Consider the following 19,044-nt stretch of genomic DNA (forward strand, 5'->3'; position numbering starts at 1 on the left):
TTGGTTGGAGCTATGGCTTTCAGTCTTCACATATGTAATCCTTGTGACAAGACCTTCCTTAGGATACCAACCACTTTGACCCTTTGACCTTGACATAGGAGTTTGACCTACTTTCGAAAAACTTTAACCTTGGTCATAACTTTTGAATGGTTGGTGCTAAGGCTTTCATACTTCACGTATGTAATCCTTGTGACAAGACCTTCCTTTCGATACCAACAACCTTGACCTTGACCTTGACGATTTACTTACTTTTAAAAACTTTAACCTTCGCCATAACTTTTGAACAGTCGCAGCTAGGTCTTTCAAATTTCACAGGTATATTTCTCGAGACAAGACCTTTCTTTGGGTACCAACATTTTTTATCTTTTGGCCTGGATTTTGACTTAAATTTGAGAAACTTTGACCTTCGCCATAAGCTGCCATACGGGGGCATCACTGTTTCACAAACACATCTTGTCTTTTCTGAAATCAGTAATATGGACTGTTCACAATATCTAGACAGATACAATAACTTGACTTATGATTTATAAACACATCGATGAAAGTCTAGAAAAATAGAGCAGAAATTCAACTTTTTGTCTCCTTTAGACATATAGAACGATTCAAGGTTCATCAAAGGGGTGAAATAAACCATTCCATTGTAATATAACCAGAGTCAAGACTAAGAAACATCATCTCTGTAAGAAGATCTTACGATCATTTCCTTCACAGGCTTCAGAAAGTTTAGTCATTTCCAACAGTTTACCCTGATTTGTGACAAATGATACTGACTAGGTTCATAGTATGGGGGAGGAAAAGGGATGTGGATAAATTACAGATCTAACAAACACACTGAAAAGTGGTCAGAATGGATACTATATCCTCATCATAATACGAAGAATTATTATGTAGAGAGTCAACTCACTCTCATTTGATTCCAAACTCTCCCATCTTTAACACGTAGGTAAATTTCTTGCATAACAAGCATAATATATAAATAAATTCAATCCATAGTATCGACTTCATTGAAAATTGAGCGATTTACCACGGAACTACATATATTATGATATTGTCTTTTGGACAAATTAAAGACAAACCAACCCACTAAAGTATAATGCCTGTAGTTAAATTTGATACTAGTATTCGCCTTGAATGTCAAAGCAAAACAAATCTTTGGATTTTCCAAAATTTTTGTTTTTTAGTATCTCATGTCTATATCGGAAAAAATATAATTTAGCATTATATGAAACAAATAAATCAGATTTATTGAATTACACAATATACAGTGTACCAATTATTTTATTTAACAATATTGAATTGCCAATAAGTACTTTATAAGAATAACTAGCAATTTAAAATTGTTTTTGGTGGAGGAAAAAAAAACTCACAGGGAAGAAAAAATATAATTGTTAAAAAAATTTCGGAGTGATTCGGATTAAAAATTGCAATGTATTGTAACCTGAGTTCTTAGTGTGAGATGTTAAACTCATGTTAAAAGGTACAAAACGTGCTTAGAAACTGCATGTGTCATTGCCATACATTTTTGTCTTCACTACCAAGTAGAAAATTTGATTGTGTGCATTGGAAGAAATTGAAATGCCCATGCAAGCCTGTTTAACTTATTCTACAGGGAATTTTTAAATGACAAATCACTGAATTTATCATCGTGTTATAATGCATCTTCGACAGAATTGACTAATATTCATTTTTGAAATTCATTGCACTGATCGAGGAGTTAAATATCTTTCTGAGGTGAATCTGACAAATGTGAATACATGAGAAGGTTCCTTTTTTGCACTTAGAAGTTTAAATTACTATGACGTCATTATGACAAAAAGGTTCTTAGCTCAATGAATGACCTTATTTCTCCTGATGTTTCTTGCAGCAGGGTGAGCGAAAGTGAGTAAATGAAGGAGAGAGTAAATGTCGATCGTACACGTTGATAAATAGCTGCAGAATTGTAGCGTTATTGTTTTATATATTATTCTTTGATTAAAACGCTGCAGAGATCCCGTAATGCAAATATGGTGCAATTTACGGCACAAAATTTTCTGCGCACGTTTGGCGAGAATTTCTCCACTATCCAGCACTGGTCATTCAACTACCTTTCACTCCCCAATTCAAGACATTTTTTAACCAAACTGTATATTTTATCCACCTCCTAACTCTTTACAATCGTCTCTACAGACCAATTAACTCGGTTGTTTTGAATTTTTGTCGGATAGCAGAAAATTCAAAACAAGCCAGTTAACCTTAAAATGGAACTTTAAAAGATTTAAAATTTTGATACAACCCCTGTGTGCTGTCAATTTAACTAACAAAATTCTTCTCTTTTACGAACCCAAGTAATACATGACCTCAAATCAAGAAAAAAAAACCCGCTTCATACATGTATAGATAAAACAGACTGGTTCAAATTCCTTCACAAGGCTCCTAGAAACTATTCCATTGAAATATAACTACGATCAAGGTAAAGAAACATCATCCTTGTAAGGACAATAAGTATAATTATAAAAGTAGGAATTTATTTTCTCTTCTGAAATCAGTAATATGGACTGTACAAAATATCTAGACAGATACAATTACTTAACTTATGATTTATAAACACATTGATGAAAGTCTAGAAAAATAGAGCAGAAATTCACCTTTTTGTCTCCTTTAGACATATAGAACGACTCAAGGTTCATCACAGGGTGAAATAAACCATTCCATTGTAATATAACCAGAGTCAAGACTAAGAAACATCATCTCTGTAAGAAGATCTTACGATCATTTTCTTCACAAGCCTCAGAAAGTTTAGTCATTTCCAACAGTTACCCTGATTGGTGACAGATGATACTGACTAGGTTCATAGTATGAGGGAGGAAAAGGGATGTAGATAAATTACAGATCTAACGAACACACTGAAAAGTGGTCAGAATGGATACTATATCCTCATCATAATACGAAGAATTATTATGTAGAGAGTCAACTCACTCTCCTTTGATTCCAAACTCTCCCATCTTTAACACGTAGGTAAAATTTCTTGCACAACAGGCATAATATATACATAAATTCAATCCATAGTATCGACTTCATTGAAAATTGAGCGATTTACCACGGAACTACATATATTATGATATTGTCTTTTGGACAAATTAAAGACAAACCAATCCACTAAAGTATAATGCCTGTAGTTAAATTTGATACTAGTATTCGCCTTGAATGTCAAATCAAAACAAATCTCTGGATTTTCCAAAGCTTTTTTTTAGTATCTCATGTCTATATCGGAAAATATATAATTTAGCATAATATGAAACAAATAAATCAGATTTTATTGAATTACACAATATACCAATTATTTTATTTAACAATATTAAATTGCCAACAAGTATTTAATAAGAATAACTAGCAATTTAAAATTGTTTTTAGTGGAGAAAAACAGCTCACAGGGGAAAAAAAATATAATTGTTAAAGAAATTTCGGTGTGATTCGGATTAAAAATTGCAATGTATTGTAACCTGAGTTCTCAGCTAGTGTGAGATGTTAAACTCATGTTAAAAGGTACAAAACGTGCTTAGAAACTGCATGTTTCATTGCCATACATTTTTGTCTTCACTACTAACTAGTACATTGGAAGAAAGTCAAATGCACATGCAATCTTGTTTTAATTATTCTACAGGGATTCTTAAATGACAAATCACTGAATTTATTATTGTGTCACAATGCATCTTCGACAGAATTGACTAAAAAATATTCATTTTTGAAATTTATTGCATTGATCGAGAAGTCAAATATCTCTCTGATGTGAATAAGATGAATGTGAATACATGAGGTTCTTCTTTTGCACCAAGAAGTTTAATTTACTATGACGTCATTATGACAAAAGGTACTTAGCTGAATGAATGGACCTAATTTCTCATGATGTTTCTTGCAATAGGGTGAGCAAAAGTGAGTAAATGAAAGAGACAGTAAATGTCGATCGTGCCCATTGATAATGAGTCAGATAGCATTAAGTTATCGCTGAACATTATGACGCAAAATGACAAGAAAGAATCCAGTGTGGAAGTCAATGAAGTACGGACAAAATAGAAAAAAAAAACTCATGGAGAATTCCGTACGAAACAGTCCGGGCTGCTTATTATAAACAAAACATCATGGCTAGTAAAAGACTGGTAGGCCTGCTACCTTGACAAAGTCGAACCAGGAAAAGACTCAAAACTGAATGTGACCATGCCTATTTCCTGACCAAAGAATGGGTGGACTTAACGCCCTATTTTGGATCTTTTTGCGACTACTCTACCAAGCTGTAAATGAAGTGAATCTAAAATATATTACAAGCAATAGAAAGAGTTACGTATACATGGTTATATTAGGTAGAATATTTGTACAAAAGCAATGTCCTGTTGCTATAAATCAAAATTGAAGCAAGGATACATTAGTGTCGTCTTCCAGAATTTGGCATGTACCCGGAGTTGTTTTTAGGTCACGTAATCAATATTAATAAGAGGCGGGCCTATCGATCGGCGTCATTGTTGACATCTCTCTCTCTCTCTCTCTCTCTCTCTCTCTCTCTCTCTCTCTCTCTAGAAATTCGAATATGTGTATGGCATATTACAGCGATGTCAATATGAAATTTAAAAAAAAAATGTGTGGACACGCAAAATTAAAACAACATTTAATTTCCTAAATTTTGAAAACGGCAACCAAACACGCTCAAAGACGTGATTTAGATCGAGGTCAGGTTGAAGAATACAATGTAAATGTTTTCACGAGTACACTCGCAGGTGGACATTACGTGATGAATTGTAATATTTAACAGGTCAATCGAAGTCAAATCAAGGTTAACTCAGTCATAACAATGGAAGCGAGAAGTTTGTTTTGAACATGTTTTTTGTTAAATTAAGTGTGAGCGCACGTTTGTCGGCTCTTCTCCTTTTAATATGACATTATTTTGTTCAATATACAACTACAGTTTTCTTAAGAACAGCCGACAAACATGCGCTGACTATGTATTCAGACGATGAAAAACGCGTGACCCTGATTATCTATTGATATTCAAGAAATCTTCAGGCACCATACCTTCGATATTTATTTAGTTTACCTCGAAAAGAGCGTTTTAAATTCACATCTGTACCATGAATTCACGGTTAAGATATCGGGGATTTATATGATGGAAAGAAATAAACATTTTATGAAACTTTAATTTACGGCAGTTTTTCTGGCCAGTTAAGTCCACCCATTCTTTTTATATTTTTAATATGATAGTTTGATGAGAGAGAAAAAGGAGCTTGGCGAGACTCATGCAAGACTCGCAAAGATTCTCTTTGACAGGTTCGTTGATACCTATTATAATTTCCAATATCTCCAAGGCTTTCAAAGAAAAAATCAGTCCAAAATCAATATTAAGAAACACCTATGTTCTATGAATATCATTTAAAGAAAAGTTTTAATGGAACTGCCCTGAAAATATTTGACGATTTGCCACGATAACGTATGATACATGGTGATTTTTCCTTCTCGGGCCCCAATACAATAAACGTCAACATTTGTACTTTTAATTTTGTAAAATTCGTTTGAAAGCAGATTTATAAAGTACACGATTAATAATTTATCGGAAACGTAAGGATGTTTTGCTTTTGAGAATTGCTCTTACCTCGTATTCTATTACACATGTAATTGTAATTTCTGCAATTTAGGCACGTGTCGTTCAGAATTCACGTGGTACAAATATACAGATCTAAGTATGACCCTTGAATTTCTTGAATATTTTAATTACGTTAATTAAATAATCATATTTCTAAAACTGTCCACATCAATTTTATACATGCACTGTATTAACGATATATTGTGTGAATTTGAATTACAGCTGTATTGTCTCTTTAATCGTATCATCGTAGCAAACCTAGGTTTTACACCCTTGTCTACAAAACCAATGATTTTCTCATCGAATGATGACTTGAATCACTTTTTATTAATTTAAAGGAAAAGTCACAGCGGAAGCTAAATTTAACTTTAGCACACGAGCTCCTTTTCGAACGCAATCTTTTCATTACGCACTAGTGCATCCCACAATGCATGTCTTGAGAGATCTTTAGTGTAAAAACAAAACAATACTCTCATTGTATGAATTTTTTTTATATAAAGGATTGCAACACTCTTTATTTTTGCTTTTATTTTGCCTTAAGGTAGTTTGATCATTAAAATGAAGAGTGGAAGGGGAGTTTCTTTCTCCATCCTCCCACATCTTCATTTTTCCATTTTACTTCACTCTTTCCCATGCATTCATTATATCTCCTTGTCTAACCTTTACCCAATTCCTAAATCGTCTTCTCCCCCCCCCCCCTTCCCTGGAAATGAAGAAAAGGGAACTTTTTAAGGAAATAGTTCAAGGTCAAGTTATTTTTTTGTTAAACAGAAATCGATTTCAATGATGATTTAGGAATAAAACAAATAAGCCTAATCTGCCCTCTTGTAGGTGGAAAGGAGCCATGACGTCTAGACATTTTAGTTGTCTTATAGACATTAAGCATTCGTTGCTGTTCAAAATTTTCTGCAAAGATACAATTTTGTGATATTTTAAGGAAAATATTATATAACTATATTGTTATAGATATTAAACTTTACATTGCTGATGATTCATGTCATTAGATAAATCTGCATCGAAGCAGTTATTATTACTGATTATAATACATGTTGTTGACATTTTAAATCAGCTCAAGGATTTGACATATTTATATAATTGAATTGATGTTTCGTGGGTTTTCCAATAGATCTTTATTATGACCTTTCTGAAAATCATCTGAAAAAAATAATATACACACAAAAATAATACATGTACATACCTACGATCCTTTAGTGTCAGTTTTATAAGAGCAAAAATTGTTTGAATACAAAAGTGCTTGGGAGGAAATATCTTCTCTTCTAATACATAAAATCATAGTAAAAATGATTTGTACTTCAAACATAAATTGCTGTGCCATAGGTAGCGTGTCTTGGCCTTGATCTGTCTTTCAATAAATGGGCGAAATTATGTTTACTTCACGTCTTTGAAAACTGAGGAAAAAATAGATACTTGACTTTTTATTTCTTTCCTTGATTTGGACTCAGTGTTGCATCTCAGGGGTTAGGTTTGTTCCCCAATAGCAACAAGATGATGACTCAACGCAAACTTATTATGCTGTAGATATAACAAACATGTATTTTAAGTGCTTTACCTATCTTTCATCTACTGACTTTACTCAAGGTCGGATGGAGACAGAGGTATTCTTCGACATGTCCTCGATGACGATCTTTCAGTTCTGTTATAAATATTAGAATGCATGCAGCTATAAATAGCTACTCTCAAAACCCTCAAGTGTAACCCAAGGACAGAAAATGAGCAGCTACTGGTTGGTGGACATAAATTCAGATAATGATCAGTTTACATGAAGAAGGTGGGGGATTTTTGATATATTCGATCAGTGCATATTATCTATTCAAGATATATTACTAAAGTCAGGTACTCTTCACACAATTGCTCCGAAGAAAATAGTTCCATTCATGATCAGTAGATAAAACATTACAACAAATATTAAGAATAATCATGTATATTTAATACGTTAAAGAAAACAAAATTAACGTTAAAAGATTTTAAGAAAATCACTTTTTCCCCAGAAAAGCAAATAAAAAGTTTTCATATTCCTACGCTCGCTGCCTCCTCAGTCTTTTTCACGAAAATATATAGGTCACACTTCGATTGATAATGATAAATCTTTTCACCAGTTATATTACTGTCATGATTATTGTTCGTTAATTGCCGTATATTTTCTTTTGAGTTAGAATGTTAATCATTAACTGTGTGTGTGTTTTTTTCTCTCTTTTTTTAAATAACGTAATGGTTATTATGGCTAAACACTTCTCGGCAAAGCAACGTGATTTTCCGAGCTCAGAAAGATCTTCGCACGTGTGTAGACCTAGGCTATTTTGTCTTGCAAGAACAGGTGTGTGCACCGTTCCCTAGTGACGCTTAGATCAGTAGACTGGGTATCAGTACTTGCTACGGACATAAAGAAGTTTAGAACTATACACCAGTTTCATAACAAGTGCAGGTTTTTTACTCAAGGTGAAGCCCTAGACTGGGCTAGAGGGGCTGAGTTATGGTCATCGATCTAACACGAAAATGTACTATTTTTGTAAATAAAAAAACATTTCTAGAAACAAAAATGAAGTTTATCTTCAAAACGTCTGTATATTCAAAATCAGTATATGGTGGAGGAATATTCAGTGATGCTCCATAGCCGCAACCAATCTCGCGCTTTCCTTTGCGTTTAACAACGGCCGTCAATGCATCACTGGACGAGTTCATTGATTACTCTAAAAGGTGACAGGTTAGAACATCTTTAACATCTACCTATACTTTGAGTGATAGTACTTTTTAATAGCACAAAATTAAAAAGTAAATTAAAATCTATCCTTGATAGATCTAAAGTTTTGCTATTTGTGAAAATGGGCTATCTTTGATAATCCATAACGGCTTGAACTTGATTTGATTTTTTTTTTACAGAAGATTCTATCATTGGAAAGTTAGATGGTACACATGTAGCACAGGCCCATAGTACGCGGGATTTTTTGGGAGTCCCCCCCCCCCCTTTCACTTTGAAAACGTTGCTATAGGCCTGTAACATGCTATTTGGATTAAATATTCCTGAAAATGAGTGAGGTGTTAAATACATTTTTAAAATTATACGATTAATTATATTTAGTTTATGTTCAATGTGAAATTAAAACTATTTTTATGCATGTGCAACTTTGTGATAAAGTCACTACATGCATGTAACGTTATATATGTACATGCAGTTTGTTTCCTACTATATGCATATTTTATTCAACAAAAGATGTTGAAACTCAGTAGCCTAAATATTATGTCATTTTAGGATATTTATGTATATGGCACTTTTATAGTTGACTTTCTACAGCTTGAGTATCTCTGACGTTTTGTCAGTAAATACTTGTTTTTTTTTATTAGAAATCATCTGAACACAATGAAAATTCGAATAAATTAAAAGTCGAATATCTTGGATATGGGGTAACCCATATCTATTCTTGTTATTGTTGATCGTTGACATACAAAACTAATAAACGTAATAAGCTGCTAAACAGGTGAGTATCGGATATGTAGGTTTCTGTTACTTGCTTTTCCTACATGATGATGTTTTTTAGAATATAAATTTCAACACAATTTCACATTTTAGGGGAAATTAACGTGAATAAACTTGTAAACAGGATAGAAAAATTGGAAAACAAATCAACGCTTCCTGTGTTAATAACATACTCTTTGCACGGTTATCAAACGACTAATTACCCTTTGTAGGAGGACAAAAACAATTCCAATATTTCGCTGTCAAGCGAGCATTCCCCGATACCAAAGTAATCTTCTGCTGCAGGAATAGGTCAATATCATTATCAGCTTCAAGAGATGACAGTTATAATGCCTTGTTTATACAAAATCTCGTCTTGAAATCTCCTTATTAACTGATCGATGTGAAAACTTGTAAAACAGTATACTAAACATTCGAAAATATGTTCACTTAAGAAACGTACCCAATGGAATTGAACAATTGATTTATATCTGCATGATTTTACATGTCAAATTCTGAATTAATTTTAATACCGGTGTTGTAGAATAAATCCACAGCAAAGAATCCCCCAGATATATTGCTATATAGCAAATTCTCCCCAAAGTTCTTATATATAGCAAAGATCTTCCTCCATTTAAGTGTAATTAAAGGGGCATAGGTAGATTTGCTTGCCCTACGATTTTAAAAGATTTTTTTAAAAAATAGATTTTCAATTTCCATTTTTAATGCTAAAAATGCATTATATTTGATATTTCCAACAGTCCCAAATTTTAATGTAAGTTGTCAATTAAAGTGCATCTCACAAATCTTACAATTCTTTGTCATGTCACATTAAAACAAAGGTTTGTTTACTAGTAAAAGGCTGTAAGCACTAAAATAGCTGAGTAGAATTCGATTGTAGATCGAACGCAATTTAAAGACGGAATAATAATAATCCGGATACAGTTATAATTGGAGGAACTTCTACAGTATAAAAAACATTGGGGTATGTTATAAAGAGGGGAAAATTTGCTATATTACAATATGATTCCTAGGGATAAAATTTGCAATATAACATTTCTTCTGTATGGGGGAGGGGATTTGCAATATTGCAAATTTTCTGGGGGAAGTTTTGCTATATAGCAAATCTTACTCGGGGAATTTTTGTAAGGAGTTCTTTGCTATAAAACACCCGTTTGGAGCAACTACAAATTTTACAATATGACAGTGAACCAGTTATCATATCTTTAAATGGTTTACACGAGTTAAATCCTCTGAATCAACACTTGTAGTGTTTTGTTATATTAAAGTTTTGCAATTCAAGAAATTCAAAACTATCAATAAATTGTAAAACTTTCATGTAACATTTTTTCAAACATTTGAACTAAATTTTATGGGACAGTTGGTCTAATTGTAGTAACAAGAATAGATATGGGTTACCCCATATCCAAGATATTCGACTTTTAATTTATTCGAATTTTCACTGTGTTCAGATGATTTCTAATAAAAAAAACAAACAAACAGGTATTTACTGACAAAACGTCAGAGATACTCAAGCTGTAGAAAGTCAACTATAAAAGTGCCATATACATAAATATCCTAAAATGACATAATATTTAGGCTACTGAGTTTCAACATCTTTTGTTGAATAAAATATGCATATAGTAGGAAACAAACTGCATGTACATATATAACGTTACATGCATGTAGTGACTTTATCACAAAGTTGCACATGCATAAAAATAGTTTTAATTTCACATTGAACATAAACTAAATATAATTAATCGTATAATTTTAAAAATGTATTTAACACCTCACTCATTTTCAGGAATATTTAATCCAAATAGCATGTTACAGGCCTATAGCAACGTTTTCAAAGTGAAAGGGGGGGGACTCCCAAAAAATCCCGCGTACTATGGGCCTGTGCTACATGTGTAGCATCTAACTTTCCAATGATAGAATCTTCTGTAAAAAAAAATCAAATCAAGTTCAAGCCGTTATGGATTATCAAAGATAGCCCATTTTCACAAATAGCAAAACTTTAGATCTATCAAGGATAGATTTTAATTTATTTTTTAATTTTGTGCTATTAAAAAGTACTATCACTCAAAGTAAAGGCAGATGTTAAAGATGGTCCAACCTGTCACCTTTTAGAGTAATCAATGAACTCGTCCAGTGATGCATTGACGGCCGTTGTTAAACGCAAAGGAAAGCGCGAGATCGGTTGCGGCTATGGAGCATCACTGAATATTCCTCCACCATATACTGATTTTGAATATACAGACGTTTTGAAGATAAACTTCATTTTTGTTTCTAGAAATGTTTTTTATTTACAAAAATAGTACATTTTCGTGTTAGATCGATGACCATAACTCAGCCCCTCTAGCCCAGTCTAGGGCTTCACCTTGAGTAAAAAACCTGCACTTGTTATGAAACTGGTGTATAGTTCTAAACTTCTTTATGTCCGTAGCAAGTACTGATACCCAGTCTACTGATCTAAGCGTCACTAGGGAACGGTGCACACACCTGTTCTTGCAAGACAAAATAGCCTAGGTCTACACACGTGCGAAGATCTTTCTGAGCTCGGAAAATCACGTTGCTTTGCCGAGAAGTGTTTAGCCATAATAACCATTCCGTTATTTAAAAAAAGAGAGAAAAAACACACACACAGTTAATGATTAACATTCTAACTCAAAAGAAAATATACGGCAATTAACGAACAATAATCATGACAGTAATATAACTGGTGAAAAGATTTATCATTATCAATCGAAGTGTGACCTATATATTTTCGTGAAAAAGACTGAGGAGGCAGCGAGCGTAGGAATATGAAAACTTTTTATTTGCTTTTCTGGGGAAAAAGTGATTTTCTTAAAATCTTTTAACGTTAATTTTGTTTTCTTTAACGTATTAAATATACATGATTATTCTTAATATTTGTTGTAATGTTTTATCTACTGATCATGAATGGAACTATTTTCTTCGGAGCAATTGTGTGAAGAGTACCTGACTTTAGTAATATATCTTGAATAGATAATATGCACTGATCGAATACATTAAAAATGTTCAACACACCTTTAATTTGGCCAAATCGCGAAAAAAGTAATTAAAACTTTAAAAAAAAAAGTTTTGTAGGCACAAAAGTTGATCTTGATGGGTGTAAACAAAACAAATGCTACAATATCTCTTTTGAAAGTAATTTCAAATTCTTACTTTATATTAAAGAAATACAAGTTTCACATCTGAAACATAATGATTTAACGAAGTATTGTGATTCGTGTTCCTTATTAGTAAAATTCTATCTTTTGATTTCATCAATCAAATCTTATTCATTCGCTAAGATTCAAGGTTCCTCTGCAAGAGAATAAAAGACCCAATCACGTGACGCTAGATAGGGGTCAGTGGCCAGTTAACATACGGTTTGAACATCTCTTTCGTCAGAGTGGTTATTTATAAGCATCTTTTCTTGACAGGTTATTTCTGTGCCGAGAATTCTAATTTAGAACATTTTACTTTGAGCAAACAGAGCATAAGAAATCAAATAACGGATAATCCGATGTAAAATTTATTTTTTGAATAAAAGATATAACACACGTAGATCTACAACAACACTGGTGTCTAACATGTCACTTCAACCTTGTTCTTATTGTTGCACTTCTTTCTTTTTGTTTTGATTTGTTTTTGTTTGTTTGTTTGTTTTAAATTTACCATTACTGTAGGAATGCGACGGTTAAAAAGGAAAATCAAGTCATCTAAAGCTGTAAGTATATATTTTTTGCATACATAACGCTTAAAATTCTCAGACCATACAGTATGTAAACAGGAAAGATAGATTCTCCAATATCCGAGAAATTACGTATTTCGAACAGTAAGCGTGAAAAAAATTCGATTAAGGGTAGTAGTAAACAAGATACAAAATTTATGTCCTTTTTTATGGAGCAACCAACGATTGTAAAAGCGTTGACTGCTTGACTGTGACCGCAGTGTTATCTTCCGCCATTGTTGCCTTGCGCGATTACTTCCGATTACAGCACTTCCTTCCGGCAACACGTTAACATCAAAGTCGGCTTTTCCTGATATGAAAAATTTCATATTGATATTATCTATACCATTGCAATAAAAAATCGTTCAATTCTGTTGAGAAGTTTAATACTACTTGTGTGTCAGAATAATGAATACTATGAAATCACTAATCACTAATAAGGGGGGGGGTCTAAATTTCGTTGTTTTCGTGGTATGAAGAGATCAACGAATTTATATCATCCACGAAATGTGAAAATTTCGTAGTACATTACAGTAGTTCTCCTTTAATCACGAATTCAAATCCCCTCGAACCAGTTATTTTTCCTTTAACCCGCACGAAAATTTGACCCCACGAAAATAAGTGATTTTACAGTATTTGGAATAATTTTAAAAAAAAACTGAAAGAAGCATTTTCTGTGTGTTCACGGTGAATGTATTAAAGGTTATATGAAATAATCTAAACAATCTGAAAGCACCAATGTTTTCACTTACTTTCGCTATGAATTTAAATGTAGAACGAAAGGTTATCATACAAAAGTTAGAATTTCAAACTTTGGCAATATTTGATAGTTCCAAAAATACAAAGTGCAGTATTTGATAGTCCCAAAATACTTCTCTGACACTCAAACACAAAGTGGAATTCAATAATTTATATAAAAAAAAATGATTAAAACTTGCTAGTATTTGTTCAATTAGAAGCCATGATAAGAGCCATGAAAAGGTGCAATTGCGGAAAGCTCAAATTAATAACAACCATGCATGCAACTGTAGTTTGCAGTTTATCACCTGAGCTTAAAATTCAGATGTTTACGTTTGTGTATTTGGTATATAAATTAAAAGAATAAACGATAATTACATGTATATGAGATTCATTAACATTTAACAGAAGAAAACAACACACAGGAGAAAAAACCTATATCAGGTCGAGTTTTGTTCATAACAATCTGCTTATACATCGACATATTATTTAAAAGGACAACATGTGTTTTGTTGTTTTGTTACCAGTTAGTACAAAGGAAATATTTTAATGGTCTATGAAATGCTGCGGCTTAAATGTTTACGTTGAAAAATAAACAATAAACTTGAAAGCATTCACATCACTTATTTTCGAGCGATTTCTAATATTTTGCAGGTGTTGCATAAGGACTCTGATTCTGACGCGCTTCACACGGAGCGCTATAGTACTGATTAGAAATCTGAGATAACGCGCCTTCTGTCACCAGTTACACTGTCCTTGGAGAGGCAATATTGATAGCCGTTGCTACGATAAGCTGTCAATGAGGTACAGATTCTGCATCAAAGAAAGGGGTGGAAACCTTTAATCTGATTGGTTGTCTATAAAAAGATCCAATGTTTACGTTATCATTGCTTGATGACTCACCGCAAACGTGTATATAGGTTCTAGAGCATAGCGTGAGTGGCATACAACGAACTTAGTCGTAGAGGACAGTAGTAGATATAAAAAAAGAGTTAAAAAAACTTACAATATGGAAGCAAACTTTCTAACTGTGAACAGAGGAAATGGTGTTGAACGGGCATCTTCATTTAGCATGGAGAAGCCAAGCATTTTGCAAGTACCCATTGAAGTTAGAAGAAGAAACAGTGTCCCAACTTCTGCGTTTATGACTGACTTTTCAGACGCTCCACTGGAACGTGTACGGTCTTTTAGCATTACACCAAAAGGACTACGTAATCGTGGAGACAAAATAAGAAGAAAAAGCACTTTAAGTATTGAGACAAATTCAAGTTACCAAAGCAATACTAGTCTGCAAGAGATAGAATCCAGAAACACGGGGTGCAACAATTCCAATGACAGTCTTCACCCCATGGAGCGATTCACGGTGGCGGTCATTGGATCAGATGGCGTGGGAATGAATACCCTGAAAAGACAGTTCACAACGTCTGAGGAACTGTGCATTAATAACTGTGGTAAGTTTTCATTCATATATCCAAATAAAGAACAAAATTTTTCTGATTAGTAGAAGCGTATGAATCAATTTTTGAAATGATTGAAAACTAATTCATGGCATTTCTGGAATTTTTAGACTCGGTGGATAACGAGGAGGAAGTATGCGTTTGTTTGGATGGAGAAGAATGTTTGTTGTCCTTCGTCAAAGAGGAAGATTTCATGGTACGTATGGACTGATGATTAGATTTTAAAAAAGTGACATAATTTATTAGAAATAACATTAAAAAATATAAGATGTAATCTTGCTTTAAGTTGAAGCTGAACGTCATTAATATCCGTTGTAATCTTAATGCAACGTTATCAAGATTTCTGCTGATTCGCAGTGTAGTAGCTGCCGAATTTTCAATTATTTTCCCATGAATTTATTTTTAATATGCGATAGTAGCTCTTACGTCATTTTTCTTGAGTCACATGTGTGACTCAGAGTTTCCCTTAAAAAATCGAATGACATGAGCAACAAGTTAATAAGCATCTGTGTCACTAATCAATAGAGGGAAAATCAATTTTTCTAAAATTATTAATGAATATTGTCTTGATTCATTGACGTGTCGCCAGTGAGACGGCATTGTCGTCTGCAATGCTTTGGAAAGCGGTTTACACACATTAGAAAGACAAAAGGCAGATCGATCCAGTAATTGAAAAGATATGATTTAGTTTAGGTAGCTAGCGAGTTTCTAAAGGTCAATGAATTGCAGCATTTTACTCTTTATATTGATAATTCATTGTAAGCGAATGCTAAGATAACACTTTTGTCGCGTAGTCATTGATAAAAGTTCAAAGACACGTATTATAAGGCTTGTCCTCTTCTTTTATAGATCCCAGGGTTCCAGTCTGCTGTTGACACAGTTCTGGTAATATTCTCGGTCATTGACGCCCAGTCCTATAAAACCGCCTCCAGAAAGCTTCAGTCCATTCGTCAGGAACTTCATTTTGATAGGCCAGTTTTCTTAGTAGCAAACAAAGTCGACTTGGCAAGAACAAGAGTCGTGTCAGAAAAAGGTGGGTGTCAGTCGCGGTTAAAAGTGTATTGAAAATCGATTCTTATTATTGCTAAACAGATTCCGTTCTTATTATTAACTCAGCTTTTCACTAACCTTTTAATCCATTTTACAGAGGCCAGAAAACTTGCAGACAAATATAAATGCAAATATGTGGAGACATCTGTGGTATTAAACCACAACATTGACGAACTTCTGGTCGGTATTGTTCGACAAGTTCGATATCAACAACAAGGGTGTTCGATTTCCAGCTCAACCGAAAGCATATCGAAGAATCGAAACAAAGTGGCCAAGTTCACCAACATTCTTATAGACAAGATCATGAACATCGGGCATAAGGAAATCCCATGTACAAATCTGTTCGATGTTTGAACTTCAATAAACAATGATATATGTTGTGGACTGCCAAAGTCGACGAATTTTGACATTGCTCAAAAGTTTGCTAGATGGAAGCCGGTAGTGTCCGCGTTTGAAATGTTACCGTAAGAAGGGTTATACTTGGTTCCTGCCAAATCAAAGAGAAAGCCAAATGTGATGGTGCTATTGACCAATATTGTGCCTAAATAAATGATAAAGGGTTTGTTGAGTATATTTCATAGAACCCTGAACAATGAACTTACAGACTGCTGTGATATATCATAATGTATTATATTTTCATACATATTTAATATTCATTTTATAAATAAATGAAAAATAATCTTAACCAGTGTTCATTTTTTGGTGAGAAATTATCAATGATTGGAAATTGACAGTTTTTCAAACGGAAGAATTTGAATATGTTGTAATGTTTTAAAGGTTATGGGGATAATTTTAAACAGTTATGAGAAGCGTGGATGATCTTCAAGAATTCAAGAGTATGTAGTTGTCTATAGAGATTTTGTTGAAGTTAAGATGAAGAAAGGATATCTTCAGTAAAAATAACTAAATAAATGATGATTATCTCAGTTATATATTTCGTAAATCAATCATCGATACACAAGAGATGACTAGCATATTGTCGGTTACTTATTTTCTGTTGCTCTTGAAATCAAAATACGTACAAATACATAACTTAAATTTGATATAATTATAGATTTTTAAGAAAAAATATGCAAGAACAGCAACAGGAAAATGACATTCCAATAAAAATTCTTTCAGCTATTTGGCCAGAAGTAATATACTAACGCTTCCCTAACTTCAATCTCTAACAGTCCAATAGCAAAGCTTATTCCAGAATAAATAACGAACAAATTAACTTGAAAATGTCATAATTTCTGAAGAATTCAAAGAAAATATAATTAGCACTCTCATATTAAAAGAAAAAAGGTAGTAATGAATTTTTGCCAAGAATTTTCCATCAATAATTTCTTATTTTTAAACAAATTACAACCTTGTACTTTACTACGGGTTAAATGGTTCAACATTAAACTTTTTTAGATGAAAGAATGTACGGACTGCGCTCAAACTGAACAAACGGGTTTACATGTAGTTCTCAATGACTCTAAAATAAAACTTATTGTATGAAATGTAACCCTACCAAATAGAAGGAATTCAAAATGAACTGTGAAGAATGTTTGAAGAATGAGCTGTATTTTAATTAAAGAGTACGTCGAAGAAGTTTACTGTAGTCTTTTACAGATGAGAAATAAATTTGTACTTTATGTATCCTCTTACTAAATCTTTCTTACGTATATGTGTCATTCTCTTTAAAACAATGTACATGTATTTAATCCTTTTTTCTGTGAAAATAACACACCACTCACCGAAATTAATATGTACTTTAAGGACATACGCAACGTACCTTACCTACTGATAATTTTTCGAGATATTCTTAATTTAAGATAACAGTACCATCAGATGTTCGTAGACAAAAAATTAGCATGTGTTACCAGGGGTTTTGAAAAGATATCAATTGATGAAAATTCTTGTATAATTCAAAGAAAAATATACAAAAATTACTAAACATATATTCTAAATGTTTTGTTTATCCAAACTTGTTTTAGAAGAAGTGAACAATAGCATATATTGACAATAAAATGTAGGACACAGTTCCTTTAAGTATTGGAACTCTTCAACTCCAGGGAAAAATACAATAAAGTTCAAACTACGTTGCGTATGTCCTTAATTCTATGTCTGTGATTTGTGATACAATGTGGTAAAGAAATTTAATTGTCGAGGCGTTACGGTCTTTGCATACGGAAACAGCTGGATATAATTTGCAATTTTTCCCTTGCATCAGATAAAAGATAACTTATATATATTTACAGCTCATATCTTACGTAAAAAGCGCTCTAATATAAACTTCTGTATAATCTTAGCGTAAAGGTAAATATATATAATAAACCTTTTTACTACTGCTTATTCTGAAAACAAACATTCAAGAAAGACACCACTGCGAAAAGCAACAGATGTATATTTCACAGATGTGTATTAAAGGCAACCACCAAAAAGATGAACAGAATAAAAACAAGGAATATTACGTGTACACCATGCCTGGAAATCAATGGTTTAATGCAACATATGCTTTATTCAATAAAAGTGTAGGATGTACAAGGGATAGTTTCCACCTTAAATGTTTTCAATAAGATAAGAACAAAGCTTTTGGCAACATATGACAAGTAACTAGTTAAAAACTACGATAAAATGGAAATAAAGTTCTTTCAAGGATTTCAGAAAAAATGTATATGCTGAGAAATGATTTTATTTCAATTTATATTAGTTCTCCAAGACACCATACACCCTCTATGAGTCACTGGACAACCCTTAATTAATCATACTCGCGTTTTGCATCAAATCAGCACCGAAATACAAATGTACAATAGAGCACACCAATTGTAATCTTATATCTCGTTCAAATCAATTACATTTTTGTTGTTTTCATTTAAAAACTTGCTAATTAATAAATATATTCAATATTTTACATCCTCTAGTACCTTTGATATCAATTCTGTTGACCACACCGCTTGTCATTGTGCATGGTTTGGAAGAATTCGTTCAATTGTATGACTTTATATTGAAC

The 19,044-nt window shown here is 32.9% G+C and overlaps 1 protein-coding gene across 3 annotated transcripts in view; it reads left to right on the forward strand.

Moving 5' to 3' along the window:
- Nucleotides 1-16,749, forward strand: part of LOC133171704 (GTP-binding protein Rit2-like) — a 117,403-nt gene extending 100,654 nt beyond the window's left edge. For 2 of the 3 annotated variants that reach the window (XM_061306494.1, XM_061306495.1), the window contains exons 2-5: nucleotides 14,550-15,008; nucleotides 15,125-15,210; nucleotides 15,864-16,047; nucleotides 16,162-16,749. In XM_061306494.1, the coding sequence (XP_061162478.1) occupies nucleotides 14,567-15,008; nucleotides 15,125-15,210; nucleotides 15,864-16,047; nucleotides 16,162-16,418 (969 nt within the window). In that variant the 5' untranslated portion in view covers nucleotides 14,550-14,566 and the 3' untranslated portion in view covers nucleotides 16,419-16,749. Of the gene's footprint in view, nucleotides 1-14,502; nucleotides 15,009-15,124; nucleotides 15,211-15,863; nucleotides 16,048-16,161 lie in introns of those variants that run through there. The other variant, XM_061306493.1, reaches the window with a different exon arrangement.
- The last annotated feature ends 2,295 nt before the right edge of the window (nucleotides 16,750-19,044 follow it).

The sequence above is a fragment of the Saccostrea echinata genome, unplaced genomic scaffold (assembly GCF_033153115.1).
Source record: "Saccostrea echinata isolate AGI-Se365-2 ecotype Australia unplaced genomic scaffold, CSIRO_AGI_Sech_v1 ptg000054l, whole genome shotgun sequence".
Lineage (NCBI taxonomy): Eukaryota > Metazoa > Mollusca > Bivalvia > Ostreida > Ostreidae > Saccostrea > Saccostrea echinata.